Source organism: Rhinopithecus roxellana, chromosome 15, assembly GCF_007565055.1.
Source record: "Rhinopithecus roxellana isolate Shanxi Qingling chromosome 15, ASM756505v1, whole genome shotgun sequence".
NCBI lineage: Eukaryota > Metazoa > Chordata > Mammalia > Primates > Cercopithecidae > Rhinopithecus > Rhinopithecus roxellana.
In genome coordinates, this window is record NC_044563.1 from 125,669,083 (window position 1) to 125,682,181 (window position 13,099).

The window sequence follows — 13,099 nt, forward strand, 5'->3', positions numbered from 1 at the left end:
ACATGCTACTATGCGTCTGGTGATGCCATATTGAAATCAGTCATACTGAGAGTATTTACACAGTGCTGAAGTCAGTAAATGCTACAAATCAAGGTTTGATTTATTTTTTTTTAGTGCTTGTCTAGACTTATGAAAGTAATGGGGAAATATTTTATGATTCAGATTAAACTCACAAGTGTGCCATGTCTGCAGCTGTTACACTGTGAACGAACGGCACAAAAAATTGAGGCAGTATTTCTCTAGTATTCAAAAACTTATCCCCGATTCAACAAAGAAGTCACTTACATCATAGATGGATGAGTGAAGTTCTAACGTATGTCTTTATTGTTTCATCTTATTTGTTAACATAAATGAATGCATCAGCCAACGTGCAGGTTGGAACTACAGTCCTTTGTGAATGGGAACCACAGACTGATTATGGATACAAGACTTCAGCAAAAAATGAACCAAAGCATTCTGTGGGTATCAGTTGGACAGATGCAATTTCAATGTAAAATACTGTATATTTTATTATTTGTCAATGGCATCCTTTATAAGTTAAACACATACATGTGTGCACACACACACGTTGCCCTTCTCCCTTGGAGAGTTGGCCATTAAACATTTACCAACAACCACTGGCTCATCCCTCTCACACACTCCATGTCCATCACGGAGCACCGGTTCACATCCTTCACTCTGGGCCCAGGTGATGGCACTTCCATCGCCTGAAGCATTGCTGATTGCTCTAGGGGGTGTGGGGGAAATGGGCATGACAAAGGCTCTGCCTGGAGGTGGCACAAGCTACTTCTGTTCATATTCCATTTACTGAAGCAAGTCATCTGGCCATGCCTACCTTTAAGTGAGTGGAATCCCACTGTGTGTCTGGAATGAAGAAAGGGAGAACCACCACAGCACATTGGATGTTTACATGTCTACTGTCTGCCCCACTCCCAGGCTTGAATGTAACCTATATGAGAAAGAGTTGCCTTGCTCACTGCCACATCCCAGTATCCCAAACACCTTGGAGATGCTCTATGAATACTGAATGAATCTGAGAGGAAACTAGCCCGAAGGGGAAAGGCTCTGGAAGCAAGCCCCCATGGACCAACGGAGAGTAGCATCATTTCATGTTTTCTCCAAATCTTGTAAACAATGTGTTTTAGTCTTAGCCTGTCACATGCAGCTGAAATCTGGGGCAAAGAAAATCACATAGATGCATATGACTCTGTGTCATTATTACAGGCAAGCGAGGCAAAATTGAAGGATGCAAAATTGAAGGATGCAAAATTGAAGGATGTATCACTCTCAGATTCATGTAACCGCAAGGCTGGCCCCAAGAGTGAGCACCTCCTTACATTTTGTGCTCTTGGATTCTCCCTTGCTTTACCTTAGCCTTGGTTCTATAGCAGGTCTCGTCCAGGAACTCCCAATTCCACAGCCTAATGGACAATTCCAACTCTAGCAGCTGCTTCTTTCAGACACAGCCAGGAGCATATACAAGAGAATGCTTAGCTGAGGCAATGTTTTATTCACTCTTTGTCTAGCTTAGAGACATAATAAACTCCAGGGGCTGAATGATGGCTCTAAACGCTGAGAGATAGGCCAAAGCAGTAAGAGGGAGGCATTACTTATATTAGAATAAGCCCCATGCCATTACCTTATTGCTGAAATCTTGAAGTTCAGGTGTTGACTGTTACTACGATTAGGTCTGATGGCATCGCACACCTGGGATGCCAACAGCACCAAATCTCACCGATCGAGTTCCCACTGTGTGCCAAGAAAGCAGACACTAGGCCTTCATGTACATGGTTTCATTCATCAACCAGCACCCTAACTCTCTTTTCTTGGTATTTCCTGTGTGTCAGAAAAGGAAACTGAATCTTTGGGAGATTCTTTCAAGGTCAAACAGGGAGCAGCAGAACCAGGGTTTGAAGGAAACCTTTCTGAATCTGATGTCTGCCCCTTCTGAATTAGGGCTCTCATCTATCAACCTGCGAGAAAAAATAAAGAAAGCATCATTCAGGCAACACATGAACTCAAGACACTGAGACTTCACTAACCTTCCTCGCACACAAGGTCCTAAAGGAACTACCACACGCATGTCCACATCTGATGCACAGAACAGACTCTCACCGCATCGAAATAAACCCCAGTATGATCATAATAACTTTTTTCTTTCAATTTTTATTGAACACAAGTATTCTGACAGAATGCAAAGTCAAAATTCTCAGTTAGTACTCAGTATTTACACCAGTGAGAATGGAAACAAAGGTGGTATCGATGTTTCACTTGGTAAAAAGTTTTATAACAAGAGAGAAGGCCCCCGAAGTACAGAATGCTGGGTAGGGATGTTAATGGAGGTCTGAAAACCACCATCCAGACAGACGCCTCGAGTGAAAACCTGGGACTCGGAAGGCTCCATAGAAAAGTGTGAAAATAGAGTTCCACCTCCAAAGCTGCACTATGTACACCACAGCCCTGCAGGGTCCAGTGGCCCTGCTCATCACACTTGAGCGCTCCTCCAGCAGAAGTTGGCCATGCCGGTCTTCATGTGAATACATATGTATGGCACATACACACATAGACACATAGACATTGGAAACTGGTGGAATTGATCCCTCCTTCAAAAATTAAAAAAAAAAAGAAAATTATAAGCTTTGATCTCTTAACATAAAAGATAAAACATCTTGGAATAAAATGACTGCCTCTTTGATTTTAGAGAAAGCATTGCTTATTTACTTTTTTTTTTAAAAAAAGGAAAACTCTTGCATGCTAAGACAAACCTACATGTAATGGGAGAGAACAGACCAAAATGTGGGCAGAGTCTTAGGTCCTAGCTAATGGCAGAGCCAGGTGATCTGAGAGCTGACCTGTTTCTTCCTAACCATCAGAACCAAAATCAGTTGACCTAACCATAACCACTTTGACAGTCTTGACAAGGAACGGCATGGGCTTGGCCTGGTGTGGCAAAGCCATCAACACTACAAGATGAGGAACTGAGTCCGCTGAAGAGCCTGGTGACTGGAAGAGCCTGCCCCTCACTGCTGGGCCCTCCCGGTCTCAGACACCCAGGCTTTCATATTCTACTGTGTGTTCCATAATCTCTCTTCATGTTCCTCTGTCCTGAGGGCCTGTGCATTTGAACCAGAGATCTGTGCTGGTCCTAGAATCAAAGGGGCCAGGGCTGTGTGTTCTGGGATCCTCCATTTCCATCCCCAGGAGCTGAGAAAATGCAACATAACCCCACATTGAGCAAATGACAAGACCATGATTCTTCACAGTTTGAAAGTATAATCCAGCATCGCCACTGATCGGACTGCAGAAGTGTCAGAACACTGGGGAGACTGGCCCACAGAATCGACCCAGAGGCAGCCTTGCCACCCTAACCTCTTGCTGCTTTGTACCTTAGGAGAGGAGCGCATGCGGAGTACTGATTTCTGTTTACTTAGCGTCATCTTCATCATCATTATCATTTGTATTTCATTTTCTTTGTTTAAAGGCTTCGATTCCTTTTAAGAGTGATTTTTGTTTCCTGAATATTTTTTTCTGAACTATCTGCTATACCTTCCACAACCAAACTATGTTGAAGTTTTATTTCAATACTATGACAAAAACACGTTTCACACTAAAATATTCACGCATCCACAGTGCACAAGCTTGCAGTTCTAAAGTAGAATGAGGAAAAAAAAAAAAAAAAAAAGCAAAATTTCTATACAAAGGGCTGGCTTTTCCCTTCTCCCCGCCCTCCCATCCCCCTTAAAGTTTCTGTATTTTTTCCCCCACTTGGTTTCCAATCCAGGAAAGTTGTGTTATGACTCCAGACAGTAGGTTGTTTCTTTTTTCTTTTGTTTCTATAAATGCTGCCTAAGTGAACAGAAGGCCGATGTTACTTTACTTCAACAGATTTCCAAAAAAAGACACTAATTCCCTGAAGCACACATGCTCTTCCGCTCAAATCTAGATTCTGGGCTCAAAAGGAAATGGCATGTATATATTTTATTTGGCTTTCTACACAAAGGGGATGTGTGGGGTAATAATGTGTGTTCACCAAGACCAGCCCCAACTATACAATCTTCTCTGCTTCATTCAACAAAGCCTAAGGAGTCCTTCAAAAGAAGGGTGAGAACGCCTGGGAGCAGATCCCTTTTCACAGATGCAGGCAGGTGGCGGCTAATCAGAAAGTGGTCTAACCCCCAAAGAAACACAAAAATAACCAAAAATTAAAAAAGCAAAACCTTTCCAGAATGAGATGGATTTTCACCTGAGTGGGACCCAGGCAAAAACTGCAGATCAGAAAAGAGGGGAAGAGCAGCTGTAAACAATCATGTTTTGTAAAGTCGTCCTGTGCTAAAGCAAGCGTGGGATGATCCTACCTACCTCTAGGTGGTATTTGTTACCTTAAAAAATAAAAGGCAGCTATTTCACATGGACATTTAAACACAACCAAAGTCGAACATTTGTCACCTTGTAAACACTGGAAAACAAAGTTGGCAGAAAGAAAAGAAAAGAATGTAAAAGAAAGAAAAATAAGTCTGAATACTGCAAATTGAGATCTACCCCCAGAAGCTGCAATTTGGCATTCTTCCTACAAAATAAGAGTCTACGTGGGAATTGAATTCAGCTAGAAAGGGTGACACACTTTGCATACTGAACAAATACAAAGTGAACAGAAATTATAACTTATTTATGAGGTTTTACAGAGTTCAAACTTGACTGAAAGTATAAAAATAAACTGTGGACTTTGTTCATTCGATTAGTCTTAGTGCCTGAAAGTTATTTCTCTGAAACTGGTCTGTGCCAATCGGGTAACACCAAGTGTGGTCTTCCTGAACCTAGATTTTGTTTCTGAGCTTCCTAGATTCTTAATTTGGGGTCCTTTTGTCTGATTTTTAAATGGTTTCAGGGAACGGAGTGTCCTAGTTTGGCTGTGGGTTTAACCTTTTTGTCTCATTTTCTTACAAGTGAGTGCTAACAAAGGGACCCTTTCTATAAGATTCCCATGTTTTATCTGTTTAGTTTTTTTTTTAAAGGCAAAAGACACTAGAGAAATGAGATGTGTGTGTGTGTGCGTGTGTGTGTGTGTGTCTGTGGTGTTGGAAATGCTCTGGTGAAGCTGCTGTGTCACTTTTTATTTTGATCTTTGCTCGGTTCTCGTCACCCATCATGCTTTGCTCTCGTTCTCCTTTGTCTGTGTGGCGTCATTGGGGACCGTCTTGACTTCGGCTGGCGCTGGCTTCGTTTCTGTCTCCTGGCACTCTGGCTTTGCTTCTACAGGGCCCTTCCTGCAAAGAATCAGGAAAACAGCACCACTGAGACCACGGGCTGCAGACATCTCGCCCCTGTATCCAGACCCTGGGGACAGCGGGGAGGAGGGAGTTCTCCAGTGTCAGCACCCGGCTCCAACCGCTGCCCATCAGAATCACCTGGGAGCACTAAAATCACCCATGCCTGGGCCGTGTTCCCGGAAATCCTGATTTAATTGGTCTGGACACGGTGACTTTTAAAAGCACCCAAGTGACTCTAATGTGCAGCCATAGTTGAGAAGCACTGTCAGAAGAACGAGTCCTTTCCTCTTCCAGCCCTAAGGTGAGGCCAGAGGCTGCGTTTTTACCTGGGGTGGTGGAAGGGGGCAGCAGAGGCAGCTCCTCCTCACCCTGACCAGCTGCAGTGGCAACAGCTCAGCTGGATGTAAATGCAGCCTGCTGGGCTGGGTTGGGCTTCCAGCACTGATTTCAGGGGCCCCTTTGCAACCCACTCTTGCCTGTCCCTTCCCCACCCCACTCAGTGCTATTGCAGGATGATGCCTTTAGGGCCTGCCCGGGTAGGGTGAGAAAACACTGATGGAGGCAGCTTTTCATGGCAGCCTGGTGGGGGGCTAGAGTGGACCTGGTGGCTATGCGGGAGTTGAGGGCAGCTGAGTGGGCAGGGCTATCAGAGTCCTTTTCCCTCCTGATGCTGAGATCCAGGGCTCCTGGCGAGAGCCCCTTGCAGCCCATGGTGGCAGCATGTCAGCTTATCTGGGGAGCAGCCACAGGAGCCTCTATAAAAATCTAGGTCTGACTCTGCCTCCATCAGTTCCAGCAAAGGGAATCGGGTCTGAGGATGCATGGGGACAGGTACAGACCCCAGCCTCAGCTGGTGCCACTGAATTTTGGCAAGACACTTACAAACCTGAAAGGTTAAGGACTTTCTCCTGAACTTAGAGACTCAGCAGCCATTTGCTGCTGGGGAGCCCCGAGTCTTCCCAGCCACTCTAAGACCAGGAGAAGCAAGAGTGGGCTGAGGGCCGGGATTGGGAGGGGAGGGTGGGCATCCGAGCCAGAGTGCGAGGGGGCCTCTGGACTGCAACCTCCCCTGCCACGGGCCTGGGGCCTACCTCTTTTCTTCCTGCACATCAGTGTCTTTCTGGTGGGGACTCAGCCTGGCACTGAATAACACACCGACTGGGGGCTCCAGGGTGGCTGATAAGGGCACCTTGGCCTTCTTAGCCTGCTTCCCAAGCTATTCTCATCAGTGGCCTGACTGCAAGGGCTCCCCCAGGGAAAACAGAAGCCGCTGCTAGGATGATAAGGATAAAACATAATTAACATGGCCTAATTAGCCAGCAGGCGGCTGCTCCTGGGGCCCAGCTGCCTGTCCTGCTCTCTCTGCCTTATCCCAGCCCCTTGGTTGACGGTCGCCTCAGAGAAGCCCTGGATGAGGCTGAAGACACATCTAACAAGGAGGACACAGCACAAATGCACACCACCACAGGACACAACCCGATGACAGCAGACAAAGAGAGGCCGTACTCGGTCTTTGCTGGCGCAGGCGAAACAGAGCTGTCTGCAGTGGAAGGAGCAAGCTCAGGGGCTTGTCCACTGGCCCCAGCGGCGGGAGCAGGAGAGCCCAGGGCTGCAAAAACATCCTTTGCAAGGTCAATATCTGGGGTCTTGAAGTTCCCTTCGTCCATTTTAAAGTCCTCGCCCTGGGAAGGGTTTGTGGTGCTGACGGAGGCAGCCTCGCTCTTCGGGCTAGCAAGGGCTGTGGCTGCCTCGGCCGGGCTCTTCGCGGCTCCGGGCTGGGTGGGCTCCGGGTCCGGGCCTTTGGTGCTGGGAGCCTCCTGCTTGGCCTGAGGGGCTTCTGTGGCAGGGGCAGCCGCTGCTGCTAGAGGACTGGCTGCCCCAGTCGGGGTGGGAACTGGTGTAGGGGTGGGCTTGCTGGCCGGAGGAGCCTTAGAGGCCTCCCCAACACTAGCAGGGGCGCTTGGGCTGAGGACAGCCCCTTGGTTAGCCAGGACACTAGAAGACAAATTGCTAGCGGCAGGGGTTGAGGTCGGGGTGTCGCTCAGGTCAACAAGGGGGGCGACCTTGGGGGCTGAAGCTGGGGCTGGGGAGGAGGCAGAGGCGCTGGGCCCCTTGGAAGGGGTGGCCTGGCCAGCCGGTACAGAGTTTGAGTCAGGCATGGCCGTGGCTGGCGGGGCAATACTGGAGGTCAGGGTGGTGGTCTCACTGGTGGGGCTGTTCTGAGCAGTGGCAAAGGTTTCGGTGATAGTGTCAGAGTTAGTGGTGACGGTGGTGACAGAAGGCAGCATGTCCTCGACAGTGGCCGTAGTGTCGGCAGGCAGCCTGTGGAAGGACAGGAAGTAGAAGAGAATAGACAATGAAGCTGAGACGTGACAGAGAAGCGAGGAGGAGGGCTGAAGCCCAGGACAGGGACCATGGGGTGGGGGCATGCAGTTAGGCACAGGCATGGACACAGGCCCACACAGAGAGAAGGATGCTGAGAGGAAGCACACGCCCAGGCGGGCAGAAGAGGACATAGGAGACGACAGAGAACGTGGCGGTCTCAAAAGGGACCCGCTAGCCCTTCCCTGCTGGTGTCCCTCCAGCTCTCTGCACAGAGCTCCCTTTCCCTGAAGTCCTTGCAGACCTGCCTAGGGCTTCCTGATCCCTGCCCTGGATCTCGACTCAAGGAGGGGCAGGCTTCTGTTCAGCATCCACCTGCCCTAGGCTTCCCAGGTCCCGGAGGAACTGGGCCCAGCTGCCCTGCAGGGCTCCCCAGGGCACTGATGGGAAAAGTCACGAGTAAGGCAGATCATGAGTACTCAGAATGGCTACTGGGAGCTGTGGGTTCTTACAGCCACAGATTTTGTGGTTCCTTGAAACTCCATTCCCTTTAAGCCCATAGGATCCTTGACCGTTAGGCAGGCATTACAACCACAACTGGTCAGGGGCTCTGTGGGTCCCCGAGGCTTCTGAACAGAGGAGGGGCCAGGAACTTTACCAGGTCCCTGGCTTCCCTTATCCTTTCAGGAGGAAAACACAAAACCCTAGAATTTCAAGAAATCCTAAGCAGACTCTGCTAAGCCTCTCATTGAGATTTTGCCACCTTAAGTCATTTCCAGAATATGTGTACAACTTGAGAACAGGGGCTAGGGATCCAGGGATTCCCGCTTATACAGGAGCCTTCTAAGGGTACCCACAGCCACCGAAATAGAACCAAAAATGCCTTCTCTCTGAGGACAGAGTGAGGTCAGGCATTTCTTAGCCAAGCAGGTCTTGTGGCCAAGGGTTTGGAATCCTGGCCACAACTGTTTGGCCGGGAGCTGTGGGTAGGGGCACGGGAGGTGGGGGTAGGGTGGGGAGATGGGTGTGGGGGTCTCTATGGAGCAGGTGCCAGCCCCTCCCGGCCCACGTACTCGGGCTCCGTCAGTGGCGTGGTCTCGTTGGGCTCTGTGTGTTTTCCTCCGTCATGGTTTGGGGTCCGCTCCTCCTCCGTTCGGACCTCCACGATGGGCTCCTTGGACTCGTCTTTCCTGTGGAGACAGCACTGCTGGTTAGACCCTAGGGCAGCTGCAGGGAGAGGCTCCCCTGGAAGAGCAGCTATGACTCAATCCAAGGCTGGCACGATGGCCATTGAGAGCCAACAGATTCAAATGTATGAGTCTCAGCCCAACTCTTGCTAGCTGTGTGACCTTGAGCTTTGGATTTAATCACCCTGCCTCAGTTCCTTCATCTGTAAAATGAGGCAAAAACAGTGTTACCTTGCCTAGTTATTATGAGAATTCAATGAGAGGATGCATGGGAAGTGCTAAACACAGTGCCTGACACAGGTCATTGCTCAAATACATACATCTATCTCTGCACACAGGTATACATACATTTCTTTTTCTTTCTTTTCTTTTCTTTTCTTTTTTTTTTTTTTTTTTTTGAGACAGAGTCTCGCTATGTCGCCCAGGCTGGAGTGCAGTGGCATGATCTTGGTTCATTGTAACCTCTGCCTCCTGGGTTCAAGCGATTCTCCAGCCACAGCCTCCCTAATAGCTGGGATTACAGGAGCATGCCACCACGCCCGGCTAATTTTTGTATTTTTAGTAGACGCAGGGCTTCGCCATGTTAGCCAGGCTGTTCTCAGACTCCTGACCTCAAATGATCCATCCATCTTGGCCTCCCAAAGTGCTGGGATTACAGACGTGAGTCATCCCTACACATACATTTCTAAGTGTGCACACATACATGTATATGCATATACAGTGCCTGGCATGTGGTGGTGCTAAACAACTTATTTCCTTGCTCGGTCCCTTTCTGGCTCTCTCCAGCTCTGCTCCACCCAGTGACAGTCTTCGAAGGCTCCCGCTAACTGGCTTAGGATCTGTTTCTCCAAGATGCTGTTGGAGGGACAGTATCTGGATCATCAGCTCCATAAGGACAGGAATTTCTTTTTGTTTTGTTCCCTGCTATACCTATGTGCCTGGGAACAGTGCCTTGCCTGCAGCAGCTGCTTGCTAAATATTTGTTGAGTGACGGATGAATGAATGAATGAATAAACGATGTGCGAAAGCAAGGCGAGTGTGTCCCTCTAATGCTGCCCCACCCCAGGGCAGCTCCTCTCCAGGTTTAGTTCCGACAATTTCCCTCATTTTGACATATACAGGGATTTTCACACTCTGGGGAGATTCTAATACAAGAGATCTGGGATTGGGCTCAAGAGTCTACATTTCAAACATTACAAACAGGTAACCCCCAAAGACCACGATTTGAGAAAGTTTTCTCTAACGTTTTTCCCCCCTCAGGGTTCCAAATGGAGAACATGCAATGTAAGGAAAGCTCACGACAGGCACCAGCTGATGGCTCGGGGTGGTGCAGCTGCTGGGTCCCTGGGCTGGAGCAGAGCCCAAACCTCAGCAGGGTGGACAGGTCTGTACTCACGAGAAGGCAGCCTTGCCCTCCTCCATGTCCTTGCCCTTGGCCCCGGGCCCGGCTTTTCCACACAGGTTGACCGCAATGCACATGAACAGGCCACATTTGTTCAGGAAGTAGCAGGTGATGTCCACGACCACCAGGAGCAGGACGAAGATGACGATGAGGATGCCCACGATGGCCCCGGTGCTCAGGCCTGAGGTGGGGCTGCCGTTGGCTTGAGTGGGAGAGAGATGGCTGATGGTTAACAGACTGAGATGCGAGACCTCCGGACCCTGCCAGCAAAAGCCCCTGGGGGTGGGGAGGGCCCAGAGGACAGAGTCATGGCATTCATGCCCAGAGTGACACCTTCCTGGGGCCTTTCTATGTCCCAGAGTTGAGAAAACAGGATCTCTCTATACCTTCCAGAGGGAGGGATGACAATGTCACCTCACAGATTGGGGGATGAGGGTGAGCCTGTTCAGCTGTCCTCCCGTGAGTCCTGGGAGCAGACTGAGTCCCGCCTGTCTGAGAACACTGGATAATGAGGCAGTTGGAGGGCACTTCTGTATTTCACCTGGACCAGGGCAAGAGGCTCTGCAGCACAGGCAGGCAGTGACCAATGATTTCAGGCAGGGCTGTGGCTCCTGGAGTACTCAGGGACAGGGGCCCAAAATGGGGTAGTGGAGGGTTTCTGGGGCTTTCTTGGGGCTTATTGGGCTGTCCATCACAATAGCATCCCCATTATACTTCTCCACTTCCTCTTTCCTTCTTTAGCAATGACCCCAAAGGAGCCCTGCATTAGAGCACACTGGGTTCATGGTTTACCCTCCTCACTGCACCCAAGAAAGACGAGTGAAGCCCGGGTGACTCCAGAGACATGGAGGCCTCCCCAGGCCCACTGGGCAAGGTGAAAGGTCTGGGAATACTCACCATCTAGGAGCTCAGGCCTGCTTGGACCAGACTTCAGGAAAACCTGAAGTGAGTGCAGACTCATTCAGAGGTGCACACACGCACATACAGGCACACTCACATCCAGGATAAATGCCCACGCAGACAGGCATGCACTGTCACATTCTAGCACTTGGCACCCTGGTTCTGGCTGGACACACTCTGAAAGACTCAGCATGTGTCTTACTTCCCTGGTGCCCATCAATCCCCCCAGGGTCTTCGGCTATTGATGGTTTCACAGAGAGACCTGGACTCAGCTCTCTGGGGCCTGTGGGAGATCAACCCATGGTTATGATTGACACTAGTTGCCTGGGATGGACCAATTGACCTCTTGGTGGTTCCCATCAGTGTCTGGGAGACAGTAGTCATGATGCAGGAAGCAAGGACCCATGTGGAGCTCTGCCATTAAGTCAATGTAGGAACAATGACCCTAGACTGAAATATGGGCACTTCTAATTCATCTTTCCTCCAGAACGACCTGCTTCCATAACTGGCAGCCCTGCCCCACCAGTAGACTTTGTCTGAAGCTTCCTGTGCTCTCAGGGCCAACTGAAGCCACCCAGGACTGCAGACTGAAGATGGGAACTACAGCCAACACTACCTGGGGCTCACCCCACCAGCCACCCCACTCCCAACCTAGCTCACTAGGCTTTGCCAAGCACCAGGCCAGGCCCAGCAGCCTGCGAGCCATGTATCATGCTGGATAGGTAGTGGAGGAAACATGTAACCAAGTAACCAGCACCAGAGCTGGGCCACACATTCTTCATGTTTCATGCTGCCTGTGTTTGCGGGAGGGTGGTGGTAGTGATGGCTCTTTGTGTCCCAGGGGTCTCTGTCCAGGCACTGTAGTCCTTCTCTGGTGGCTGTCCCCCTCCATTGATCCATATTTCAAACTTCAGTTTGGGGAATGGGCCATCAGCCTAGAATGCCAGAGAGGATCCCTCGCAAACGACTCCTGAGACCCTTGGGTGCAGCTTGCACACGTTTTCAGTCCCTTTGGGACCTTGGCTTGCCTCCTAGCCCTTCCTCCTCAGGCTCTCTGGTTGGTCCCTGCTGACCTCGCACTGAAGATCCTAGTGCATTCCCCCAGGAAGGCTTTTGAGATGGCGAATAACTCTGCTTGGAGAACCCAGCTCTGGCCAACTGTCTCAGGGCTTTGGCAGCAGGAAGCTGGCCACTGGCCTCAGCTGTCAGCTAGAATGGGTCATTTTCTTAGTAGCCATGAATGCAGAGGTATTTCTGTTTAGTCTCATAAGAACAAAACCATCCATTTCCCCAGAGTCCTCACACATTCCACCCAAAAAGCAAAGGAGACACAGGCCTTCTTGGTCTTCAGGATCTCAAAGCTGTTTCCCCGAACAGGGAAGAAACTTTAGCCTTGGGTTTTCTCTCCATTCCATGACACAGGGCTCCAGGCCACTGCAGCCTCCGGACATCAGTACCCGATAGGTGTGAAGTGCCTATTCCCTAAAGAAAGAGCTGGAAGTATTTTTTTTGATGACAGTGGGGAATGTGTCTGGATTTTTGGACTCAATGGCACTAATTATATCTTCTGAGGTTTATGTGTAAATATGATTTTGTGAAACTAATCATATCTCTAAAGAGGAAAAATAAACCCCTGCAAAGCTGCTCTATGTGCTTGAGAGGACAGCAGCTGAGACAACTGCTCTGTGCTCGTCAGACCCAGCTGGAGGGCGGCACTGGCACTGTGCACATCCAGGGGAGGGCCAGGCAGGGAAAAGGCTTCTGAACTGTGGCATAAACAAGTAGGGCAGCAGCCTCCCCTTTCATTTGAATATAAAATTCAAAGTCTTTCTCCAGGCCTAAAAGGCCCTCCATGTGCTGCGGACTCTGCCCACCCCTCTGTTGGGCCTCATGGCATGAACCAGCAGCCTCCCTTCTGCCTGCTGAACACACCCAGCTCGTCCCGCTTTAGGGCCTTGATGATTCTGTGCATGGAACTCTCCCTCCGGGGTGGCTCTCTGTTGTCCTGCAGGCCTCAGTCC

The 13,099-nt window shown here is 49.8% G+C and overlaps 1 protein-coding gene and 1 long non-coding RNA gene across 9 annotated transcripts in view; one reads left to right on the forward strand and one right to left on the reverse strand.

Moving 5' to 3' along the window:
- Positions 1 to 2,149: 2,149 nt before the first annotated feature.
- Positions 2,150 to 13,099, reverse strand: part of NCAM1 (neural cell adhesion molecule 1) — a 316,719-nt gene continuing 305,769 nt past the window's right edge. For all 8 annotated transcript variants that reach the window (XM_030917890.1, XM_030917889.1, XM_030917884.1 and 5 more), the window contains 3 exons: positions 10,173 to 10,380; positions 8,663 to 8,779; positions 2,150 to 5,264 (listed from right to left, as the gene is read on the reverse strand). In XM_030917890.1, the coding sequence (XP_030773750.1) occupies positions 5,144 to 5,264; positions 8,663 to 8,779; positions 10,173 to 10,380 (446 nt within the window). In that variant the 3' untranslated portion in view covers positions 2,150 to 5,143. The remainder of the gene's footprint in view (positions 5,265 to 8,662; positions 8,780 to 10,172; positions 10,381 to 13,099) is intronic.
- On the forward strand, positions 6,626 to 11,036 carry LOC104677366. Its single transcript, XR_750037.1, has 3 exons — positions 6,626 to 6,898; positions 10,037 to 10,364; positions 10,920 to 11,036. It is a non-coding gene; the product is annotated as an uncharacterized LOC104677366 (long non-coding RNA).